At 41.0% G+C, this 26754-nt stretch overlaps 1 protein-coding gene across 2 annotated transcripts in view; it reads right to left on the reverse strand.

Annotated features, from left to right (window-relative positions):
* Positions 1-26754, reverse strand: part of cnc (NFE2 like bZIP transcription factor cap-n-collar) — an 820654-nt gene that overhangs the window by 633867 nt on the left and 160033 nt on the right. For both annotated transcript variants that reach the window (XM_080270051.1, XM_080270050.1), the window contains exon 6: positions 24544-24708. In XM_080270051.1, coding sequence (XP_080126177.1) covers positions 24544-24708 — 165 coding nt within the window. The remainder of the gene's footprint in view (positions 1-24543; positions 24709-26754) is intronic.

Genomic DNA, 26754 nt, shown 5'->3' on the forward strand with positions numbered 1-26754 from the left:
CGACAGAAGAAAGAAGGAAATGATACAAGAAAGAAGAGGATAGAAGAAAAAAAAATGAGAGAAATGGATTAATCAGACACAATGAGATGAGAATGAACGTGAAGATAAAATATAAATATACAAAGGTATTTCCAGACTTCTTCATAATTTATCAGGTAACGGTGGAATATGGAAGAGAGACAGTGATAAAGCAAGCGAAATTAAAGTTTGATTAGTTCCCACAAAAAAAAGTAAGACAAAAGAGGAGGAAAAGAAAGTCAATTTGGGATGACTGATCAAAAGCGTGGAACAGGTTCATTACGCGTCCCAATCACGCAGTTAAAATTGTCGGTTTGGAAGCACAAGGTGGGAAAAAAAGGGAAAGGTAGGAAAAATCGACTTACGTACATAAATAAATAAATAAATAAATAAATAACCCGGAAATAGTATGACGACAGCCTTTCAATCAAGCAAAAAAGACAAAAAAAGTTATTTGTTTTGAAGGACGGAGAACTAAAGAGAGATAGTAAAAACAAAAAAATCTTCCTCCCTCAGCCGAAGTAAATCGTCTGATACAAGGGTGAATCTATACTCCTTTCACCTTAACCTGGCCCGGATTTTTGTCCCGTTGCAGCTTATTTCACGTAGCTCAGTGGCAGAACAAGGCAGTACAGTGACTCTATCATCCTTTCCATGGCACTTCTTCGTGACTGGCACCGTATTCTAGCGTTAATACCACGGCAAAGCTTGGTATTCAGGACGGAGAGAGGGGTATTTCAGGCCAAGTTAGAGTAAAACGGGAATGGTCTCCTGAATTTGGCTCTTGTTACCTTGCTTTTTATTTCTTCTTGGAGGGGACAGTAGGCGAATTTCTGGCCTTTGGTTCCTTCTTCTTTACATAATAAAAAATAAATAAAATATACGTAAGAGCATCCATAATAGCAAAAGGGTTTAACCAAATGTCTCCTTGATTCTCTCTCTCTCTCTCTCTCTCTCAGGTAAACAAAAAAGCCCGGTCTTAGCCTTAAAATAACTGCATATGATAAAAATTAAGTACGTCCATGGAGTTTGTAATATTCTAACTGCTAGGACTAACTGCTGAGACTAACTGTTAGGACTAACTGCTAGGACTAACTGCTGAGACTAACTACTGGGACTAACTGCTGGGACTAACTACTGGGACTAACTGCTAGGACTAACTGCTGAGACTGCTGGGAGTAACTGCTGGGACTAACTACTGGGACTAACTGCTGGGACTAAACAGGTTCATGGAGTCTGTAATATTTTAACTGCTGAGGAAAATCGTCTTCTGTCCGCCTGAATAGGACACGTAATTGGGTGGAGAACACACACACACACACAAAAAAAAATATATATATATATATATATATATATATAAATAGAGAGAGAGAGAGAGAGAGAGAGAGAGTTAATAATGGATGAGGGAGGCCAATGGGGTCTTATCCCTCTGACAGCTAAGACTGAGGAAGGGAGGGGGAGAAGGAGAGGGGGAGTAAGGGGAACGGGAAGGGAGTGGGAAGAATAAAGTAGGGGATACTAGGAAGCAAGACGACGGATGGAAGAGGGGAGAGAAGGGAGAGGGGAGGAGAGAAGGGGTGAGGGGAGAAGAGAAGGGGTGAGGGGAGGAGAGAAGGGGTGAGGGAAGGAGAAAAAGGTAGAGGAGAGAAGTGGAGACGAGAGGAGGGGAGAGAAGGGGAAAGAAGCGATGGGAAGAGGAGAGGAGAGGCGAAAAGGCAAGGAGAAAGGATGAGAGGGGGACATGAAGGAACGGAGAGGGAAGGGGAGGGAAAAGGAAACGAAAGAAGGACGAAAGGAGAGGAAGACAAGAAAGATGAGGACGAGACGGATGTAGGAAGGGGAGGGGATATGAATGGGGAAGGAAGTAGAAGCATGAGGAATGGAAGGAAGGGAAGGAAAGGGGAAGGGGAGGGAAAGAGAAGAGAAGAAGGAAAGGGAGGGGGGGGAGAGAGATGAAGGGGGCAGGTCCGAAGAGGGAAGGGGAGGGGAATGAGTCAGTGATGGACAGCTGTGAAGGGGTAACCAGATAACCACACCAGGCAGAAGTAAAAAGGAAAGCAAATAATATGAGAATTCCCTGGATACACTGTTGATCGTTCTCTTCCCTGTTTTATTTCCTTGTTTTATGGACACTACATCACCTTATTACATGTGGTGAGAAATGATGATGATGATGATGACGACGATGACGATGAAAATAATGATGATGATGATGATGATAAGGAGAAGGAAAACGATGATGATGATAATGATGATGATGAAAATAATAATGATGGTGATGATGATGTAAGGATGTCTATTCCATGAGTTTAGAGGAAGAACAGCAAAGCATGGAGGAGGGAGGGAAGAAGGGTAAAGGTGAGTGAAAGCATGCAGGTAGAAGGGAAAAAAAAAACAAAGGAGGAAGGGGGAACGAGCTAAGAGGAGAAAGACACGAAGGAGGGAGGGAGAGAAAGGATGACAAGGTAATGATAAAAGGAGGGAGGAAAGGGAGGAGGAATATGGAGAGGGAGAACAGAGAGGGAAGAAAGGGTGTTGAGAGAAGGAAGACAGCATCATGGTGGAGGGGGAACTTAATAAAGAAAAAAAGAAAAGAAAAAAATAAAATGGAGAGGGGCTTGAGAGGACTGCAATGGGTAAACTCAAGCCACTGAAAGGGTGGATGATGGATGGCTTTGCGGCAGCTGGTAGGAGAGAGAGAGAGAGAGAGAGAGAGAGAGAGAGAGAGAGAGAGACAGAGAGAGAGAGACAGACAGACAGACAGACAGAGAGACAGAGAGAGAGGACGAGTGAGAAAGAGATGAGGGTAGAACGAGGGAAAATGGAGAGGAAAGACGGAAGAGAGCTGGAAAGGAATGGTAACAAAAAGGAGAGAGCTGAAAGAGAGGAGAGAGAGTAATAATTGGTGGGGAAACGAAGAAAGGGAGAAAGAGAAAAGGAGAGGCAGGAGAGGGGAGAGACGAGAGGAAGAGAAGGGGAACAGGAAAGAGGAAATGGGAGGGAGATGAGGGAAGAAGAGAGGAGAAATAAATAGTGGAATCAATGTCAAAACAGAATAACATTTTGCTCAAGTAATTAAAATGGCACACACACACACACACACACACATGAGGGAGGGAGGCACAGCAGGTGATGGAAAGGTTGTAGCACTGAGAGAGAGAGAGAGAGAGAGAGAGAGAGAGAGAGAGAGAGGAGGGCCTACCGCGGGCTGCCGTCAAACCAGCCGTCCAATCTTGTGGAAGAAAAATGGAAGTAAAAAAAGAGAGAGGTGGCAGCTGCGGCCTGGAAGAACGCCACCACGCCCTCCCTCACCACACCACACCATCCCTCACCACACCCTCCCTCACACCACACCACACTCCTCCTCAACACACCACGCCCTCCCTCACCACACCACACAACACCCTCCCTCACACCACACTCCTCACCACAACACACCCTCCCTCCCTCCCTCACCACACCACACCACATCCACCACGCCATACCCTCCCTCCCTTACCACACCACACTACACCACACCCTCCCTCCCTCACCTCACCACACCACACCACACCCTTCCTCCCTCACACCACACCACACCACACCCTCACACCGCACCCTCCCTCACCACACCACACCACATCACACAAGGCTGGCACAGAGGAAGGTAGGGGTGAGGGTGGGGCAAGGGGAAGGCAGAGGCAGGAGTGAAGGCGAGGCATAGGGGCAAGGGGAAGGCAGAGAGTGATCCAGTGTGTGAGGCAGGGTGTGGGTGAGGCAGGGGTGGGTGAGGCAGCTAAACAGTTTGCCAACGCATGTGTGAAAGAATATATTATCCAAACGAAATTTAAAAAAGAAAACTGGGGGGATAGGGGGTCCTTCACTTCCCCGTCGCGACATAAGCTTAAGTAAACACCAACCAACATGAGGCTCTACTGGAGGGGTTCATGTCCTTTTTTCCTCTCCTGAACCCCAGTGGATTGCCCCTGACGTGCCCATACCCCCTTCGCCTGACTGTCCAAACCACCACCAGTCCCATTAGATGCCAGTAGGAGTTCAAATTACGATCCTGGTCTCATTTAACATGGGAGTAACTAGGAACAGAACACGAAAGAAAATCATGGGGGCCTTATTTATCTGCCTGTGGAAAAACAAAACAAAATATATAAACACACCGTAGCTACAACTGTTCTAGAACATAACTGTAACAGAACACGAAAGACAATCACTGGGGTCTTGTCCTACTTATCTGCCTGCGGAAAAACAAAACACAACAAAATATATAAACACAACCTAGCTAAAACCATTCTACAACATAACTTTTTCATCTGTTGCAAAATATAAAACAGTAACTTCACTTCTCACAGCTGGCGCATTTTATCGCAAAAGGAACAAAACAAACTAAACCATACAAGCTTTTTTCAAACCGGTCCCGACTGCATCCGAAAAAAAGATCTATAAAACTAAAATAATACAATACTTTACTAATTCAGAAAACAAGTCCCATACCCCCAGATTTTGGTCCCCATATCCCCCAAGGGGCATGCATACTCCCTGATTAAAATGTTTGTTTATCAGGCTTCATTTTTTCAGACTCATTTCTCAGGCTCTAACTGTCTGCTCCGGGCTCTACTGCGAGGCTCTACTCTTTGTTTATCAGGCTCTACTTTTTCACTTATTTATGAGGCTCTAACTGCCTGCTCCGGGCTCTACTATGAAGCTCTACTATTTGTTTATCAGGCTCAATTATTTCAGACTTATTTATGAGGCTTTAACAGTCTGCTCCAGGCTCTACTGTGAGGTTCTACTGTTTGCTTATCAGGCTCTATTATTTCAGACTGATTTATGAGTCTAATTCCGGGCTCTACTGTCTGTTTATGAGTATCTATCGTTTGTCTGAGAGTCTACCGCTTAAGACTACTGTTTGCTTTGGACTGCGGCTGTCGTAGCATCGTCCAACAACCCCCTTAACAACCCCAGCACTTCATTCCAGCTAACGCCAGACGATTTTCTACAGTTTAAGAAAGACTGGCCTAAGACCGCATCCTCTTGGGTTATGTCCCCTACCACCTCTTCCTTAGCGATTTATTTTGTGTTGTATAGCTTACTAGTCTTTTGCATCACATTTATGTAAAGTATTAGCGACAAAGAGTGTATAAGAAAAAGCAATTATCAAAATGGCACACGCAGAAATAAATCGGTAGGGAAAAGGTGTTAGGGAGTTTCCTCATTTACCTCCCCCCCCCCTCACTGGAAGTCTCTCTTACAGCCTGAGGACGTTTTTCTTTCTTTTTCTTTTTTTTAATCAGTTTACCACTATACTGCAGTTCTTTCACCTTAACTTGGCCCAAATTTTCATCCTTTTGTGGCTTATTGCACGTAGCTCAGTGACAGAAAAGGTACAACGGCTCTACATCCTTCCCATACCACTTCTTCGTGACTAGCAACATGAGCTGGAAATTTTAGCCCAAGTTAGAGTGAAATGAGAACAGAAGATATTTATTTAACTTAAGAAGGCTCTATCTAACCCCTCCTGTAGTCTCCTAAACTGAGTAAATCGTCTGGTAATGAAAAGAATGGAATAAAAATGAGACCTCCCTAGCACCTCTCCCTTGGCGGTTTATCCTGCATATGACACGCGGGTTTACCAGTCTATGTAGGTGACGTCAGAGGGTTTATGAGACTCCCTAGCACCTCTTCCATGGCGGTTTATCCTGCATGTGACACGTGGGTTTACTAATCTATGAAGGTGACGTCAGGGTGTTAATAAGATCTCCCTAGCACCTCTCCCTTGGTGATTTATCCTGCATATGACATGTGGGTTTACCAGTCTATGAAGGTGACGTCAGAGGGTTTATGAGAGCTCCGTAGCACCTCTTCCTTAGCGGTTTATCCTGCATATGACACGTGGATATATTCTTGTGCGTTATTTACAGCGAAACAAGTACCTTCCATACAGGTCTGACGAATGAATAGGGGAAATGTTGAACCATTCTGAGAGATGCATTAACTAAGACAGGATTTTCGTTATGTTTCGTCCACCTCAAATTTTCTTCAGACATAAAACAGGAACATTTGTGTGTCTGGCCCGTCCGTTGATAAAGCTCCCTAATACCTTTTCCTATGCGATTTTATTTTGTTTATTATACCTTTATGTTGAGGAAGCTCCCTAATACCTTTTCCTATGCGATTTATTTTGTTTATTATACCTTTATGTTGAGGAAGCTCCCTAATACCTTTTCCTATGCGATTTATTTTGTTTATTATACCTTTATGTTGAGGAAGCTCCCTAATACCTTTTCCTATGCGATTTATTTTATTATATCTTTATGGTGAGGAAGCTCCCTAATACCCTTTCCTACGCGATTTATTTTACTACACCTTTATGTTGAGGAAGCTCCCTTATACCTTTTCCTATGCGATTTATTTTGTTTATAACACCTTTAAGTTGAGGAAGCTCCCTTATACCTTTTCCTATGCGATAAGTTGAGGAAGCTCCCTTATACCTTTTCCTATGCGATTTATTTTGTTTATAACACCTTTATAATGAGGAAGCTCCATAATACCTTTTCCTATGCGATTTATTTTGTTTATTTTACCTTAATGTTGAGGAAGCTCCCTAATACCTTTTCCTATGCGATTTATTTTGTTTATTTTACCTTTATGTTGAGGAAGCTCCCTAATACCTTTTCCTACGCAATTTATTTTATTATACCTTTATGCTGAGGAAGCTCCCTTATACCTTTTCCTATGCGATTTGTTTTGTTTATAACACCTTTATGTTGAGGAAGCTCCCTGATACCTTTTCCTATGCGATTTAGTTTATTACACCTTTATGTTGAGGAAGCTCCCTAATACCTTTTCCTATGCGATTTATTTTGTGTATTTTACCTTTATGTTGAGGAAGCTCCCTAATACCTTTTCCCATGCGATTTATTTTGTTTATTATACCCTTTATGTTAAGGAAGCTCCCTAATACCTTTCCCATGCGATTTATTTTGTTTATTATACCTTTATGTTGAGGAAGCTCCCTAATATCTTTTCCTAAGCGATTTACTTTCTTTATTACACCTTTATGTCCTCTGCTGTGTTGCATAAATCCTTCCAGCATCACCATACTCTGCATAATAACGTACAGAACGACATTAACCAGCCATATCACAAAATAAATCTGGATGGGGTTTTAGGTAATAAGCCGCCAAAAATAAACAGGCAAGGAAGAGGTGTTAGGAAGTAAACCGCCCAAAATAAATCGCTAAACGAAGTGTTTGAGAGTAAACCACCCAAAATATATCGGTAAGGAAGGGGTGTTGGGAAGTAAACGGCCAAAAATCGCTAAAAGAGAGGTTAGAGACTATAACGCCAAAAATAAATCGCTGAAAGTGAGGTGTTAAGAGAGTAAACCACCAAAAATAAATCGCAAAAGAAGAGGTGTTAGGGAAAAAAAACGACGAGAATACCAGCCTCTGACTGCACCAACCCCTTCAGTCCAATGACGCAAAGGTTTAATTCCATTCTCTCTCTCCAGACGGTTTTTCTCAGCTTAGGACAATATTTTTTTTATTTTTTTGCAAGGAAGAAGGAACCCAAGGCCAAAAACAGCCTTTATTATATTTTTCATACAAGGAAGAAAGAACCCAAGGCCAAAAAATCTTTATTTTATTTTATTTATTCATTTATTTTTGCTAGGAAGAAGGAACCCAAAGCCACAAGTCCTTTCACTCGCAGAAGCTTCCCCTCAGCTGAATAAAATCGTCTGGAGGCAGTAAAGATTCAATAAAACAAGTCGCCTGATGGAAGGGGTTAAGTACTTCAACATTATTATTTTTGCTTTATTAATGTTACCCCCAGTCGATATTAGCTTCGGCAAGACCTCTATAGCTGTGAAGAGAAAGCTATATCCCTCTTCTATAGCTGTGAAGAGAAAGCTATATCCCTCTTCTATAGCTGTGAAGAAAAAGCTGTCTCTTCTATAGCTGTCAAGAGAAAGTTATATCTCTCTTCTGTAGCTGTGAAGAGAAAGCTATATCTCTTCTATAGCTGTGAAGAAAAAGCTAACGTATATCTCTCTTCTATAGCTGTGAAGAGAAAGCTATATCTCTCTTCTATAGCTGTCAAGAGAAAGCTATATCTCTTCTATAGCTGGAGAAAGCGATATCTCTCTTCTACAGCTGTGAAGAGAAAGCTATATCTCTCGTCTATAGCTGTCAAGAGAAACCTTTATCTCTCTTCTATAGCTGTGAAAGGAAAGCTATATCTCTTCTATAGCTGTCAAGAGAAAGCTATATCTCTCTTCTATAGCTGTGAAAGGAAAGCTATATCTCTCTTCTACAGCTGTGAAAGGAAAGCTATATCTCTCTTCTACAGCTGTGAAAAGAAAGCTATATCTCTTCTATAGCTGTGAAAGGCTATATCTCTCTTCTATAGCTGTCAAGAGAAAGCTATATCTCTCTTCTATAGCTGTCAAGAGAAAGCTATATCTCTCTTCTATAGCTGGAGAAAGCGATATCTCTCTTCTACAGCTGTGAAGAGAAAGCTATATCTCTCTTCTATAGCTGTCAAGAGAAAGCTATATCTCTTCTATAGCTGGAGAAAGCGATATCTCTCTTCTACAGCTGTGAAGAGAAAGCTATATCTCTCTTCTATAGCTGTCAAGTGAAAGCTATATCTCTCGTCTATAGTTGTCAAGAGAAAGCCATATCTCTCTTCTATAGCTGTGAAAGGAAAGCTATCTCTCTTCTATAGCTGTCAAGAGAAAGCTATATCTCTCTTCTATAGCTGTGAAAGGAAAGCTACATCTCTTCTATAGCTGTGAAAGGAAAGCTACATCTCTTCTATAGCTGTCAAGAGAAAGCTATATCTCTCTTCTACAGATGTCAAGAAAGCTATATCTCTCTTCTATAGCTGTGAAAGGAAAGCTGAATCTCTCCCAATTTATAGCTGTGAAGAGATTACGACAAGCTAGACTACACCAGCTATATCGCACCTCAGAAGAAGTTCTACACACACACACACACACACACACACACACACACACACACACACAAACCCTCCCAGATACGACTGAGAAAAATCATCTTAAGTCTCTCCGTTAAAATTCAATCTTAACTGCAACAAGAAGTAGTCGTAAGGTGGGCTGGACATCGTAAAAGAAAATCCTACGTTACGACACAGAATGGATTGTAACTTTTGTAAATATGTAAAATTCTCTCTCTCCCTCTCCCTCTCTAGCTACGATATCGCAAAGCATCTCTCTGGGGCTAAAATCATGAACAATCCACAACTTTCACGATAATTAATGTTCAGTTTTTACAATAAATAATGTTCATTTTTTACGATATCCAATGTTCATTTTTACGATACACAATGTTCATTTTTACGATACACAATGTTCATTTTTACGATACACAATGTTCAATTTTACGAAACCCGATGTTCAAGTTTTACGAAAACCGATGGTCAGCTTTACGATATCCGAAGTTCAATTTTTACGATATCCGATGTGCAAGTTTTACGATAACCTAACTTTAATTTCTACGATAAACAATCTTCAATCTTACGAGTCATTTGATTTTTACTAAACACGATCTCAACCAATTTTTACGATACATAATCTTACCCAATTTTTACGATAGACAATCTTAATCAATTTTTACGAGACAATTTTAACCAATTTTTACGACACAACTTTCCCCAATTTTACGATATAATCTTCCCCAATTTTTACGATGCAGAATTTTAACCAGTTTTTACGATACTCAATCTTTTCATTTTTACGATAACCCGTCTTCAATTTTTACTGAACACAACCTTTCCCAATTTTACGATACACAATGTTAACCAATTTTTAAGATAGACAATTTTACCTAATTTTACGATACAATCTTACCCAATTTTTACGATACACAATATTAACTAATTTGTACGACAACCAATTTTTACAACAAACAATCTTACCCAATTTTTACGATACGACATGTTGCTCATTTTTTACGATATGCAATTTTACTCATTTTTTTACTAAACACAATTTTAACCAATTTTTACGATACACAATCTTACCCAATTTTTACGATACACAATTTTAACAATTTTTCAGGATACACATTAAAGGTGAATGTAGGGAAGAGTAAAGTGATGGTCTTTGAGAGAGGTGAAGTCAGTGAATGTACAACGAGGTTGGATGGTGAAGAATAGGAAAATGTGAGTACGTTTAAGTACTTGGGTAGTGTGATGAGTAAGGATGGAGGTTTGGAGGGTGAAGTGCTTGAAAGGGTGCAACAGGGAAGAAAGGTTGCTGGTTCTTGAAAGCAGTGATAAGAAACAGGGAAGTGAGCATGGAAGTGAAAAAGTTACTACATGACAGTATTGTGATACCAACTCTAACGTATGGAAGTGAAGCTTGGACATTGTTGGAAGGACACAAGTCAAGAGTGAGAGCAGTGGAAATGAGTTACCTAAGAGGAGCCTGTGGAGTCGCATGGAGAGACAGGCTGACGAATTAGGATATAAAGGAGCGTTGTGGTGTGGATGTGGATGTGATAGGAAGCGTATGAGGAACACACTGAGGTGGTTTGGTCATGTGGAGAGAATGGAGGATGAAAGACTGACGAAGAGAATGTATGTGAGTGAGGTGGAGGGGGGAAGAGGGAGGGGGAGGCCAAGGATGAGATGGAGGGATGGAGTGGAGAGGTATATGAGAGAAGGGGGTGTGAGTTGGGAGCAGGGCAGTGAAAAGGCGGGGGACAGGGCGACTTGGAGGCGATTTGTTTGTGGCCACCCCAAACGGGATTGAGGCGTCTGGCAATAGATAGATAGACAGACATTTTTACCTAACTTTTACGATACACAATCTAACCCAATTTCTACGATACACAATTTTACCCAATTTTTACGATACACAATTTTACCCAATTTTTACGATACACAACCTAACCAATTTTTAAGATACACAATTTTAACCAATTTTTACGATACACAATTTTAACCAATTTTTACGATACACAATTTTAACCAATTTTTACGATACACAATTTTACCCAATTTTTTACGATAACTAAGCGTCACTGGTAAATCCCCTCAATCCGATGACATTGTAAAGGGAACTCGTTACAGATTTACATTATTCAGGTGAGGAGACTTTTCGAGGTGAGGTGGGATACAGCCTTCCTTAACTCTTCTTAAGAAATCTTCCAAGACCTGCATAAACTCGTCTGGAGGTGGAGGAGGAGGAAAGGAAGAGAGAAGAAGTGGAGGAGGAGGAGAAAAAGAAGGGGTAAAGAAAAAGAGATGAGGAGAAAACGTAGAAGAAAAAGGAGAAGAGGAGGAGGACGAGGAAACGAAGATGTAGAGGAAAGAGGAGGAGGAGGAGGAGGAGGAGGAGGAGGAGGAGGAGGAGGAGGAGGAGGATCTAGAAAAAAGAGAAGAGAAGAAAAAGATGATGATGATGATGGAGGAGGAGGAGACGAAAGAAGACGAAGAAGAAGAAGAAGAAGAAGATGATGATGATGATGATGATGGAGGAGGAGGAGGAGGGGAAAGAAGACGAAGAAAGACTAAAGAAAATGGGATTCAAGGGGACACTTAGCCATGATTCATTACAACAGGTCTTATTTTTCACATCTAATCTGGCCGTCGACATAAAGGCATAAACCAATCACCTTTTCGATCTTTTACACATCCCTTCAGCCTAAGGACGTTTCTTTACCTTATCATCGGTATCTGCTATCTTTCCCACAACTCATTCACCCCGAGGACGTTTCTTATCTTACCGGTATCTATTAAAAAAAAAATAGGAGAGATTTTTATCCTGAAGGAGCTTGATAGAGTCTTCATCAACGCCTTCACCTCCTTCTTGTTTTCCTCAGCAGAAGGAAATCGTCTGGAAGGTGCATGAAAAAACGAGGGCCCGTATTCCCATCGGTTAGAAAAGCCCTTAACACTTTCTCCCAAGCGATTTAGTTAGTTTATTGCACCTTATTGTCCTCTTCTGTGTCACATCAATCCCTGAAATATCGTCATACTCTGTACTATAACAACGTTCAAAGGGATATTAACCTCCCATATCCAAAAATAAATCGCTATGGAGGAGGTAATAGGGAAACTCCTTGACTGGCGAGAACAGTTGTGATGTCCTCGGGCTGAAAAGATTACGCTAAGAAACTTTTATGAATACGGCCCGAGAGAGAGAGAGAGAGAGAGAGAGAGAGAGAGAGCGAAACCACAAACAAAACGTCGATCTAGCGACCCAAGGCAACACCGGCGAGGGGGGAGGCAGCCACCCGTCCTCTCGCCCAATCCCCGACTCCCGCGCCCCAATCCCCGCCCCCATTGGCCCCGGCGACCAAGGGCTGGCTGCTCATTGGACCCCGATTGGCTACCTGGTGTGCGCGTTGTGATTAATGATTGTAGAGGGCGGCGGCGGGCTGATGGGCTGGGGAGAGAGAGAGGAAGGGGGAGGGTGTTTGCTAAGCCTAACTGATACAGGCGACGGGTGGGTTGTGGCCTTAGTGTTGGATGATATGGATGGAAGATGGGGTGCTTGGCTCTCAGTCTTTATCTATTTTACTCTCTCTCTCTCTCTCTCTCTCTCTCTCTCATAAAATACCTCACTAAATGTATGTTTTTGTAGATCTTATATATCAAGCATGCAATTATGTGTGTGTGTGTGTGTGTGTGTGTGTGTGTGTGTGTGTGTGTGTGTGTGTGTGTGAAAGAGAGAGAGAGACTGCGCACGTTAACTTTGGTGTCTGAACCACATTTCTCTGCATAACTAAGAAAGACTTCACATAATTAAGGCATTTATTTGTTTATATATTTAAGTCTCGGGAGTCCACAAGCCACTTCCGGTAACTGAGGCTGACTTGAGAAACTGGACGTTACTTGAGGTAACTTGAAAGACACACTAAATTATTTCTTGCTGCCTAGGAAACATTTTATTGTGAAGTTTTGTTATTGTGTAAAGCCTGATGAGCGCCTGGTTGCCTAGTGGATTACGGAGCTCAAACCGAAGTGTGGGTTTAAGTCCAAGGTGTGCTTGTGATTTACTGCTCACACAATACCGCTCAGGGGCGCGCTACAAGTCACTCCTGCTTAAATTCCTGAACTAAATTACCCAAGTCTGGCCTAGGCTATTCAGGCTCGTAACACCTCTTCCTTAACGATTTACTTTCCAAACTACCCATGAATATTCTTTTCTTTTTCTTTTTTCTTTGGGGGGGATACTTATATCTCCTGTCTCAACACAATCGGCATGAATAAACACACAAGAAAATTGCAAAGAAGCAGAAGCAGAAATAAACCGGAATGGGAAAGGTGTTTGTAAGACTCCTAACCACACGAGAAAACAGCCCTCAGTCTAATAACTCCCTCCCATGTCTCAAAAGCTAAATAAAATCGTCTGGGAACTACCAATAATTAAATATATAATCGAAGTACTGTACTGGGGGTTTGTATTCACGTGTATATAAACTGTTGGCTTATATCTTATCATCGACAGTGTTTATATTACCATCATAGTGGGTATTTAAGCTGTCATATCAAAAATAAATATTAATATCCACAAAACACTCCTATGGCGAACTCTAGACGATTTTAGTGTGCTTAACATCTTTATTAATGTATTTTTATTTATCTTTACGTACAATTTTTATTTATTTATGAAACTTTTATTCATCTTTATGTACCATTTTTATTTATTCACAAAACATTTTTATCTTTACGTACCATTTTTATTTATTTAATTATGAAACTTTTTATTTCATTATATACCATTATTTTTATTTATGAAACGTTATTTATTTTTATTTATGTATCATTTATTTAGGAAACTTATTTATCTTTCTTTAACATTTTACATATTTATGAAACTTTTTATCTTTCTTTACGTATCATTTTTATTCATTTATTTACGAAACTTTATTTACCATGATTATTTATATTTATTTTTGTATTTATTTACATGGCAGGAGGGTGACATACAACCTTCAGTAAACTCTCCAATCTCAGGTCCTTCCTAAGCTGAGTAAAATCGTCTGAAAGTAGCAGGAATGGGGAAAGATACGGCCATTGGACTGAAGGGGTTAAATGTCCCAAATGCAGAAATGTTAGAAAAAAAAAAGTCGCCAAAAAGTACGAAAAATAAAGGACAAAATGGCCAAAAAGGACGAGGAATAAAGGACAAAATGGCAAAAAATACGAAAAATAAAGGAAAACTCGTCCTCGGTCTGAAGGGGAATCAAAATCAGGGAGTCTTCTAGGACCCCACGAGTCAATGATCCTTCTTTGTCTTCTTGATATTTTTTTTTTTTTTTCTTCATTCTTCATTCGCGTTTTTCAACTTTTCCCCGTCACCTCCCACGCCTCAATTCTGTCTCTGTCTCTCTCTCTCTCTTTCATTTTTTTATCATCATTCTTCATTCGCTTTTTTTCAATCTTTTCCCCGTCACCTCCCACGCCTCAATTCTCTCTCTCTCTCTCTCTCTCTCTCTCTCTCTCTCTCTCTCTCTCTCTCTCTCTCAGTCACCGTTTCACAAATACATCCATTAATTCACTATACGTGCAGCTGTCACCCCAGGTTCTCACCACGATCCGCCAAGCATCATAGTCTCTCTCTCTCTCTCTCTCTCTGGTCATTCCATGGTGACTTTCCTATGTCCTTCCCTCCTCTCCTCTATTCTCCCTTACTCCCTCCATTTCCGTACACTTTCTCTCCATGTCACTTCCTTATCTTCCTCCCTCCTTTCCTCCCTCTCCCTTGTTTCCCTCCACTTATGCACTACTTCTCTCCCGCTCCTCCCCCCCCTCTCTCTCTAACCCATTCAATACGGTGGCGTCTTATCTTTATAACTCTAACGTATTTCTAAGCTCTGCAACTGACAGACAATTTCACTCAGCTTAGACCTCTTGCAAGTTGTCTCAGATCCTTCCAACTAAGAATCCCTCCTACACAAAATACATTCGTCTAGAAATATAAACAAAAATCGCCGTCTTCGGGGGATTAACCTGTGAAAGAAGTGATACAAGAAGGACAGGGGAGTTGTATTGTATCCTCCCTTCTCCAAAAACTGTCTTCACTTCCTCCTACCCTCTATAACCTTTTCACTTAAAGTTGGGCCAGATTTTCGTCCTTTTGCGGCTTACTTCATGTAGCTTAATGGCAGAAAAATATTGCGGATCTACATTCTCCCCACAGCGTTTCTTCATACATCACATTCTGGTGCTAATGTATTTTTGCAACTCGGCGTTCATTAGGGATAGATGGCAATATCAGGTCAAGTTACTGTAAAAAGAGTATAGTGCCTACGCCTTTGTTTTTTTTAACTCTAATTTGGCGTAAAACTGCTTTCTCCCCGTCTTAAAAAATCCCAGTTATAACAATAATTTGGCTTTGGAATATTATACTAGTCACAAAGAAGTGCTATGGAAAGGGTAAAGATCCATACTAACGCTTTTATCTGCCACTGACCTACACCGCATAAGCAAGAAAAAGGAGGAAAAATTCTGGACCAAGTTAAGGTGAAAGAACTATAGCTGAAGATACACAGGAGGGTCGATCTCAAGGCCCATATTCCCGTTGGTTAAGGAAGCTCCCTAACACCTCTTCCTTTGCGATTTATTTTTGGAAATGAATGGTCAATATCCTTTTCTATTTATGAAGAGTATAGCGATATTGGAAGGATTTATGTAACGGTGAAGAGGACAGTAAGGTGTAATAAACAAAATAAATCGCTTAGGAAAAGGTATTAGGGAGCTTCCACAACTGTCAAGAATACATCCCGAAGTCCCTGCATCTCTCTCTCTCTCATTCAAATCCTTTCCTGCTTCTTCCCTTCCACCTTCCCAAATCCTCACCCCACACACCATGCAAGCACTCCCCGACTCCCACCCGCTCTCATCTTGTCTGCTCCCCTCCTTGCACCTCTCCCAGATCCACACTCCACACCCCACAAGCACTCCCCCACTCCCCCTACTCCCACACACTCCCATCTCCGTGACCAGTTCAACTTCTAACGGGGTGCAATCTATCGTGCATCGTCCATCTCAACTCACGCACGCCCCTATCGTAAATCTCTCACACACAGCGGTTCCAGGCTCTCCATCCATCACTCCCAGCCTTCACCTACAAGACAGATCCGTTCACCTGAAGATAGTTCCGTTCTCAAGACAGTTCCGTTCTCAAGACAGCTCCGTTCTCAAGACAGTTTCGTTTTCAAGACAGCTCCGTTCTCAAGACAGCTCCGTTCTCAACACAGTTTCGTTTTCAAGACAGCTCCGTTCTCAACACAGCTCCGTTCTCAAGACAGTTCCGTTCTCAAGACAGTTTCGTTCTCAACACAGTTTCGTTTTCAAGACAGCTCCGTTCTCAAGACAGTTTCGTTCTCAAGACAGTTCCGTTCTCAACACAGTTACGTTCTCAACACAGTTTCGTTTTCAAGACAGTTCCGTTCTCAAGACAGTTTCGTTCTCAACACAGTTTCGTTTTCAAGACAGCCCCGTTCTCAAGAGAGCTCCGCTCTCAAGAGAGTTCCGTTCTCAAGACAGTTACGTTCTCAAGACAGTTCCGTTTTCAAGACCGTCCCGTTCTCAAGACAGCTCCGTTCTCCTGTCATCCAAGCACAGACATCCATTCGCTCGGTCTTTTCATCTTCATCGGTTCCTAATTCTCTCTCTATTTAAACCCGATCCTTTTAAAACTCTTACTTCAGGTGACGTCCCTGGTGGTTTAAATTTCCCTCCTACCAAACGATTTCCCTCAACTTCAGAAAGGTCTCTCATACTGAAGGGGTGTATGAAGGCCACAACTAACCCCTCCAGTCACACCCGTCTGTCCTAAGCGGAGGAAAATCGTCTGAACATAACGATAACACCTTCCCCGGGCTCAGAGGGTTAGGGTGAATAGAATCGTCTGGGTATCGCTGGCTGTCTCCTCATTCGTTCACCTACGGTGCAAAATCCTCCTACAGTGTGATTACTTTAAGCTGGCAAAATCCCTAACTCCTCTCAGCTCTGTCGATGGTTAGGTGTAGTCAGGCTTGGAGGTCGCTTTGACTAGCAACCAAGAAGACTCAACCTACCTAGCAACCAAGGAGACTCAACCCTCCCTAGCAACCAAGGAGACTCAACCCTACCTCATAACTACACATCAGTTCTTCCAGTCCTCAAGGCCTCTCGCGAGCTGAATGAAATCGTCTGGAGACAATCCTAGTCATGCACAAAATAAGTCATCGGGGTGAAGGGATTACTACTGTTGTTGTTGTTCTTATTGTTGATTAATATTGGCGAGGTGGACGGAAATAGAGGCTCTCGTCTGTTGATGGAGCTCCCTAACACCTTTTCTTCTGCGATTTATTTCGCTTATTACACCTTACTATCCTATTCTGCCATACAAATCCTTCTGACATCGCCATACTCTGCACAGATAACGTACAAAAGCATACTGACCAGTCATATCAAAAAATAAATATCTAAGGAAGAGGTGTTAGGGAGCCTCACTACGCTTGTAGGTTCCTCGTGAGACCTGGGAGCGAAGGGGTTAAACACACACGGAACTTAGGTATAAATAAAACTAGAAACACCGACACGCATCACGAATGATAAACAGCGAGGCGGTGAACAATAATTTACGAAACAAAGGGGTAAGTGCTTCTGAACCCCGCACATTTTTCAGAATAATGTATATGAATTTCTGAATTATTCGTCTTAAAAACAGAGCAATATTCCCAACCGCACCTGTACAACAAACTGCCAATACTATACTCTATTTACGTTAACCTGGCCTAAATTTGCCCTCGCTCCATCTTGAATGCTGAGTAACAACCACAGACTGACACTAGAATACGATGCTAGTCACGAAGAAGTGCTACGGAATGGATGTAGGGCAGTAGTATTGTCTTTCTGAAACTGCCATCGATCCATCTTAGATGCTGAGTTATGTCCATAGATTGTCACTTAAATATGATGCTAGTCACGAAGAAGTGCTATGGAATGGATGTAGAGCAGTAGTATTGTCTTCCTAAAATTGCCGTCGCTACATCCTGAATGCCGAGTTAGACTGACACTCGAATATGATGCTAGTCACGAAGAAGTGCTGTGGACAGGATGTAGAGCAGTCATATTGTCTTTTTCTGCCGCTGAGATACGTGGAGTCAGTTGCAAAAGCGCGAAAATCTGGGCCAACTAAAGGTGAAGAGGGTGTATGTCCATCTTCCTTATTTCTCGTCATCACCGCCAAAATACACGTTTAATTATAAACAGTAAAATACCGCTAATTATATCGCAAACACCAATGGCAAAAATAAATAACAGGCAACGAGGAGGAACAGCTAAAACCACCATCTGTAACACACTATTAAAAGATGTTAAATTATGTCCACCAAAGAGAAACAATAAACCTAAAAAAGCCCGCGAATTTAAAAGCCTAACCATGACAACAAATATATATAAACTTATTTGCATCTAGAAATCGCATCCCAATAATAATCATCATCCATCATCATCATCCGGACCTCCTTTCCCACCCATTAATATAATAATAATAATAATAATAATAGTAGTAGTAGCAGAAGTAGTAGTAGTAGTAGTAGTAGTAGTAGTAGTAGTAATAATAATAATAATAATAATAATAATGGTAACCAATCAAATCCCCTTCAATCCTGGTGACCAAATAAATCCCCTTCAATCCCGGTGACCAAATAAATCCCCTTCAATCCCGGTGACCAAATAAATCCCCTTCAATCCCGGTGACCAAATAAATCCCCTTCAATCCCGGTGACCAAATAAATCCCCTTCAATCCCGGTGACCAAATAAATCCCCTTCAATCCCGGTGACCAAATAAATCCCCTTCAATCCTGGTGACCAAATAAATCCCCTTCAATCCCGGTGACCAAATAAATCCCCTTCAATCCCGGTGACCAAATAAATCCCCTTCAATCCCGGTGACCAAATAAATCCCTTTGACTCCGGGTGACGTCATTTTCAGCTTAATTCTTTTTTCTTCACTTCCAGATAATCTTTTTTTTTTAACTTAAGAAATGGATTACTGTACCAGAGGGATTTATTGGCGCTAAATAAACACCATCCAGTTCAAGAAATAAATCACAAGCTGAACAAAATCGTCCGGAGATGGTAATAAAAAAAAAATAACAAATCGTAGGTATATATATAAGCTGAGAAAATAAAAATTGTATATATTTACCTGGAATAAAGTACGTAGATGTTTACTCTTGGCCATAATGTTCTATCTATCTATCTATTGCCAGACGCCATAATCCCGTACGGGGTGGCCATTTGACTTTTGAGTTATTTGTTTTACAGGGAGGGGCACTAATCCTCCACCAACCCACTTGGCACGTAGGGAGCACGTATGGTTTGGTTATATGGTTACCACCCAGCGTTGTAAATGGTTACTTGTGGGAAATAATAAAAATAATAATAATAATAATAATAATTGATGACGACGACGACGATGATGATGATGATGATGATGATAAGAAGAAGACATAATATGTAACGAAAAGCGTGACAAATTTGCCGTACCACATTGTCCAGTCTCCCCAACACTCGAAAAGGAGGGAGTTTAAATTTGGCTCTCTACTATCTTGTTTTACTTTTTCCTTGGAGGCAACGGTTGGCGGGCTTCTAGTTTTTGGTTCCTTCTTCCTTGCATTAAAAAAAGTCTGAACCAAAGTAATACAAGATTAAATAACAATAACAAACAAAATCTTTCGAAAAGGCACTCAGTATATATAGTAAAGAAAATGGAATAAAACAAAGTGAAATCAGAGAAAGCACTACTAAAACACGTTCCTTCTACCGATGCACTCAGTAAAATATAAATCAGTAAACTTTAAACCAATGTACCGTAGTAACGTCCGTACCGTATAACCCCACGCCATCCCCGTCCTCCTACACTTCCCTCCCTAACCTCTAATTCAACTCCCACACACTCCCTAACCGCCAATTCAACGCCTCGCCAACTTCCCCCGCCTCACTGTCACTGCTCCCTTCCCTCTAAAAATTGAGTTCACAACTTGCATTACACGCCATTTCCCTCCGCTGACGTGGTTCCAAATAATTTTAACCCTCACCAAATTCTCTTAAAGGACCCTCTTGCCTTGTTACATTCTTTTGTTAAGTCATCTTCCTGCCCAGACGTTGATCTTACACCGAATACTCAATTTCAAGCTATGCAGAATTTTTAAATTTTCAAAACGATGGCTCTTTCGAATTATTATACTGCTTCGCTACCGGGGAAAAAATAATAGAGGGTATCGTATCATAAACTAATAATAATAATAGTGGTAGATGGGGGCGCACACCATCGACTCACTCGATGAAGTGCTGCTTCGGATGTCTGCCTTTTCCTCTCTTTCATCCTTCCTCTTCTGTCTTTCTTTCCTTCATTCTTTCCTCTTCCTTCTGCCTTCGAGTGACTCTATACTCCCTCTTCAGTCTTTCTTTCCTACTTTCTTTCCTCTTCCTTCTGCCTTCGGGTGACTCTACACTGAGTGACAAGACAAATGGTTTCCTGTACACCAGGAAACCATTAACTACAACGGGTGGTAACCATATAACCAAATAATAGCGCCTGGTGGTTTAGTGGGTAATTAAGGTGCTCCAATCAGATTGCGCCTGTGCAGGTTTATATCTAAGGAGTGGTTGGGGTTTAATGCTCACATAATGTCACTAAGGGATGAGTGAGGCTGGTCACTCTCATCTTCAATGTCAGGACCAACTTGCCTAACCCCGGGTTCCTACGCTCCTCATGAAGCAATGTAGGACTGGATGATGGATGATGATGATGATGATGATAATAATAATAATAATAATAATAATAATAATAATAATGATGATGATGATGATGATAATAATAAAAAGCTTTGACATTTTCCTTTACCCGCTATCTCCCGGAAAACACGTACAGTAGCATTCAAAAGTAAGGATAGTTTTGCGTTTAAGAAGCTGTACTGTGTAGTATTGTGTCCGTTACTGGCTGGATGTGAAACTACTTTTATTGTAATGTTTTGTGCATCGGGCAGTAGGTGGAAAAGTATATAATTCAACAGCAATGAGCAGGTGAACTGAGAGAGAGAGAGAGAATTTTCCTACCGCTAAATCTTACCAATAATATGTCTTTCGATAACCAAACCCTACTTTAAAACCATCTTCCCTAAACTCACGCCAGTCAGTATCTCCAGTTCAGCTATTAAGATCACTCTCTACACCACCCTGCAAGTCTCCTGCACCTGATTTAACTTTGTATACAACATTCATATACTTCTTTATTTACCAAACGCAACTACTACTGTCGCAATTTTGTAACACTAGAGAAACTGTCACTCTTTATAGCAGATGTTGTAGCTGTAACAATCCAGTAATGTAGTAAAAAATCTGGTGCAGAGCAAAATCTGAATAATAATAATAATAATAATAACAATAATAATAATAATAATAATCTAGTCTTCAACTTCCTAAAAGTGCCAGTTCTTCCTAAGGTATTCACGCGCGTCTGACATTCATTTACATACAATTACACTTTTACAATAACACTTTACAATTACACTTTTACAATTACGAGAACTGTAATAAAGTGCAATAATTTTCCACCAATCCCAAAGTTTTTAGAGTACGTCATCTATAGTTCAATAATGTTCGGTTTACTGCACACATATTAACATTATTCTGAGAAACTGTCTTAAAATATTCCAAGGTTAAATGACACTGATGCATACTCTATAATGTATCACAATGTTCCACCAAAAAATAACACACACACACACACACACACACACACACACACACACACACACACACACTCAATGTTAGGTTTTTAAAGCACAAGTCTGAGATAAGTTCTTTACATACTGCGCTGAATCAACAGAAAACTGATCCAAGCAGAATCATCCTCGAGTAAAACACTGTAAAATTCTAATCCGAGCAAAAAACGAAGGTACAAAACCATTATCGTGATGCTGCAAGACCCATATATTTTTCAACAACAAACGATTATATGACTCCAATTCTCTAGGACAAAAATAAAATAAATAAAAGTGTAGCCAAGAAAATACATAATCCCTTAACCCCAAAAGAAACAAATGAAATACTGTAGTGAAATCTGCTGTACTGTACCTGTCCTCAGCCACGATGTGTATATAACACTGCAGTTTTGGCTGCTATACCTGTACATTAAAAAAAAAAAACAAAAAAAGGACATAGAACAGTGGAAGTCCTCATAAACAACTTCTGAATTAACATGAGAATATTACAGAACCATCTTGGGAGACAGTCTCAGTTTTTATCAACCTTCCTGTCAACTGAATCTTTGTCCAGTTACAGTATTATGATTTCCAGATGCTTGTTTCCAGCTTAATCATTCAGTTCAGTCTGGAATATAACTGAGGCAACTACTATTTTTTCCCCAACCAGTGCATTCAGATCACCGTATTACCACATTAACCTGCAGGTTTTGCCATCATCATAACAAAATGGATCACCTTTCTCATCCCAGCTAGTTAGGGTTTCAGTTGGTTGAATATGAGAACTTACACCAAACACTACATGGCCAATACAGTCTGTCCATCTTAACTTGGAGATTCCTGTCCATTTGCAGCTTATTTCACATAGCTCACTGGCTCAATAAGACAACACTGAAGTTTTCAATCTCTTCCACAGCACTTCTTCATGAGCTGTATTATAATCAAGTGTTAATATTCTGTTATATCTTGGTATTCAAGATGAAGGTATAGCAATTTTAAGCCAAGTTAAAGTGGACATATAACATCTAAGAAAAAGAAACTCCAAATTACATCCGTGAAGTAATCTTGAGATGATCAGGCCACGTGGGGAGAATAGAGAATAAGAGAATGACTAGGATAGTGTACGAGTGGGTGGACAAGGAGATTGAGGATAAGATGGTACAGGCATATGAGAGAGGGTGGTGTGGAGTTGGAGAGAAAGCTGCCTGATGATTGAAGCCAGGGTAACAGGGAGGTCATTCATTTGTAGCCACACACTCTGGGATTGAGGCATATGGCTACAGATTGATAGACAGACAGATCAACAGATACCGACAGATACATGGATGGATGGATGAATGGATGGATGCAGATAAATACAGTGCTCGTCAGAAGTATTCAGCGTTGTCCGCCAGGCGCGCAATACTTATGGCCCAAAAAGAATCACCCATTCTGGGGGGTAAGAATTGAGCCACAAGTTTGAGCTCCGAGCATGACGTCACGGTAGCCTGGGGCCTTCCGACGCGCTGGTTGGTTCCCGCCTCAGTCGCCCACGGGCTGCCTGAGAGAGAGGAACTCCGCCGAGTGTCCCTCTGAAATTGCGCCATTTTTTACCGAGTGTCCCGCAGTTTTCTGGCCTTCACAACTTTGTTATGGCACCTACCCGTGAACTATCGAGTGAAATCATATCCCAGATCATTGCTCTAAAGGAGGCAGGCCACCAGACAAAGGAAATTAGTGAATTGGTTGGTGTGGCACGATTGACAGTGCGTCGTTGGTGTGCGCGGTTTCGGGAGGAAAACAGTGGTGCAGTTCCCACAAAGAAACCGCGGTCTGGTAGGCCTAGGAAAACTTCCCCAAGGTCTGTTAATGTTTTAAAACGTGCAGTGGAGTTTAATCCTCGTGTGAGTGCAAGGAAAATTAAGGAGAGCAACCCGGAAGTGTTTGGTGAGGTGTCAGTGAGAACAGTGTCTCGTAGGGTGCATGAGCTTGGTTACACAAGTCACAGGCCTGTGAAAAAGCCTCTTCTCACCAAGAGCCAGAGAATTCGTAGGCTTTCCTTTGCTAATAAATATCTAACCTGGGGTGAGGAGCAATGGTTGTCAGTGTTGTGGTCTGATGAGGCAACGTTTAGTGTTACCTGTAACAGAGGAGCACGTGTGTATCGACGCAAAGGTAGTGACCCACTTGACCCACGGTATGTAGAAAGCACAGTTAAACATCCTGATTCACTCATGGTATGGGGTTGTTTCTCAGGGAAGGGTTTGGGGAAGCTTGTTGTACTTCCCAAGAACATCAGAGTGAATCAGGATGTTTACCTGGAGCTTCTGTGTGATCATTTACCAGACTCCTTCGAGCTAACAGGTGCACGAGTGTTTCAGCAGGACGGTGCACCTGCTCACAGGGCCAAATCGGTCACCAATTGGCTTCGTGACTGCGAGGTATCATTCATGACAGACTGGCCAGGAAATAGCCCAGACCTCAACCCCATTGAAAACCTCTGGTACCTCGTAAAGAAGAGTCTCCAAGGGAAAGACGTGAGCTCTCTGCCTAAGCTGGAAGCCGCCATTCGTGACTCCTGGGACAAAATACCCCTCCAGCACCTCAGGAGCCTCGCCCTTTCACTTCCAAGACGTCTCAGGTCCGTGAAGAAACGTAAAGGCTACCCTACGAAGCACTAAAGGTAAATAAAATGCATTATTTATATGTTTTTTCAATGTTGAAAGGTTTGTTTCTCAGGAGGGACGCAGGGCGCTCTATACTTCTGACGAGCACTGTAGATAGGCAGACAGAATAGTACGATTACTTTACCTGTAGCGAGCGAGGATGCTGCGGGTGGAGCTGGGATGCTTGTATCATCTCGTCCAGGGTGTCGCTGAGAGTGTCCAGTCGTTCTCCAATAGTACTCTCCTCTTCCTCCTCTTGCTGAGCCTCTTCCTTTTTATCCTGATCACTGCTCACTCCACTATCGGAGGGCTAAAAGGAAAGAGAAGTTTATGTTATTTCCCCTACTAATATTCCCCTCCTCCTCCACCTCTTCCTGCTGAGCCTCTTGGAGATTCTGCTCACTGCTCATGCCACTCTTAGAAAGATATAAAGAATGAGTGGAATGCATATTATTTCTCCAGTTTCTCAGAAAACTAAAACTAGAGTACCGTCCATAAAGAATGGGATAAATTTATGCTATTTCTCCTACTGCTCTGCAAAGCTGCTAAGTTAAATTACAATTTCAGCCTGCATGTTTTCTTTCTGTCTGGTTATAATGCAGTACCTATTTTGTGACATCCACACCATTTCATGTGGACTATTTCTGTACACTTCAGAAGTCTCAAGTTTTATCTATATCCAGATGCCTCAATCCAGGAAAGGATGACCACAAACAAATCACCTCTATGTCATCCTATCTTCAACCATCAGCTTACCCTCTCTCTCTCTCCAGCTCACACCACTCTCACTCATAAATCTCTCCACCATATCACTCTATCCATGCACTTCTACAGTATATATCTGTCTGTCTGTCCTGCTCCATCATGTTCTGTCTTACTTAATCTGAAAATACGAAAATGAAAACAAAATTCACCTTTCTCTTCTCCCTCCTTTTCCTTTCTCCAATGCAAAAAATTACCTCCTTTTCTTCCTGTTCTTCCTCTACTGATATTGACTTTCTCTCTCTCTCTCTCATTTTACCCAGTGATAATCGCATTTTCTTTTCTTTTTTTTACTCACAACTCTGACTCAATCCAGTGGTCACCCTACTGATTGTTCTTATACTTTTATGCATTCTCTTTCTGTTTCTGAACACTTTCTACTATTTTTTTTTGTCTGTGGGAATTAGAGTTAGGATGATGACATTACTGACGTAATATTCCACTTTTTTTCATTACAGTAGTCTTTGATTTTCCCTGAAATCAGATAAGATCAAATCCATATGACACCATACTTCCTCATAAGGGATCGTATTACTGACTGTGGCTACAGTAGGCTGAAACCTTAACTCAAATGCCATAAGCAGGTAATCATTTCCCAATAGTGAAGGAATGTACTGGGAAGAAATGCTTATAATGTAAAAATATAGCAATGAAATGAGTTAAACAGCCTATAGTTTTCTAGGTGGGAAAACTTTAACCAAAAACCAGAGTACTTGAAAAATGAACACCACCACCCTGCAACAGGATCAAGAAACAAAATGCTCTTTGTGCCACATTACAACACTGTTCTTTTCTTACAAACCAACTTTTATTAACTTTATTCACTCTCCTATGCAATGTCAATTCAGATACACTCTACAAAATTATCAAACAACAATTTTTCTAACCTTTCTCCCAACATTCACTCACCAAATATGATGTAGTCAACTCTCCAAAACATATTTAATTTGGTCTCACAAGATTCAGGGATTCAGATTTATATTAAGCTGCATGTGGCTGAGGTCAAAATAATTTGCATTTAAAAAGTAAAAATATTTCATCTTTACAGGATAAACACTTCACTCTTTTGTATTTTGTGTGAAGCTAAGATAAACTGTGACAATATCTACCAGAAAGTCAAACCAATGACTTGTAGTTACCTGAATACAATGGCAATATTAATGGCATTATTACTGAAACCTGATATACCAGCACAGCACAATACTGTACCACACAGGAATAAAAATAAAATACTAAACAATGACAAACATGCTAACTGGACAAAAGGCTTACATTTGGCATTCACAGGGCAATCTTTAAGAATATTCATACAAAAACTTAAGAGCTAATTGCTTCAATTATTTCAATTCATTCTCCTTGAGGTAAAAGTACTAGTGTAAAAGAAAAAATAAACAAATATGTTAAAAAATAAAACAGGCATATGCTGCACACTGCTTTAATATACTTTCTTCTTTAATCCCTCTTTACTCCTTAGCTCAGACAGGTCTCTCCTAGGTTGAATAAAATTATCCAGTGTTCTACCACTTAAAAAAAAAAAAAAAAAAAAAAGGGGGGGGAACACGATTATCATCAACTACAACAGTTACTGCAGTAA

Source organism: Coenobita brevimanus, chromosome 39, assembly GCF_032717465.1.
Source record: "Coenobita brevimanus isolate Jiangsu-jjx chromosome 39, ASM3271746v2, whole genome shotgun sequence".
In the NCBI taxonomy this organism is placed as follows: domain Eukaryota; kingdom Metazoa; phylum Arthropoda; class Malacostraca; order Decapoda; family Coenobitidae; genus Coenobita; species Coenobita brevimanus.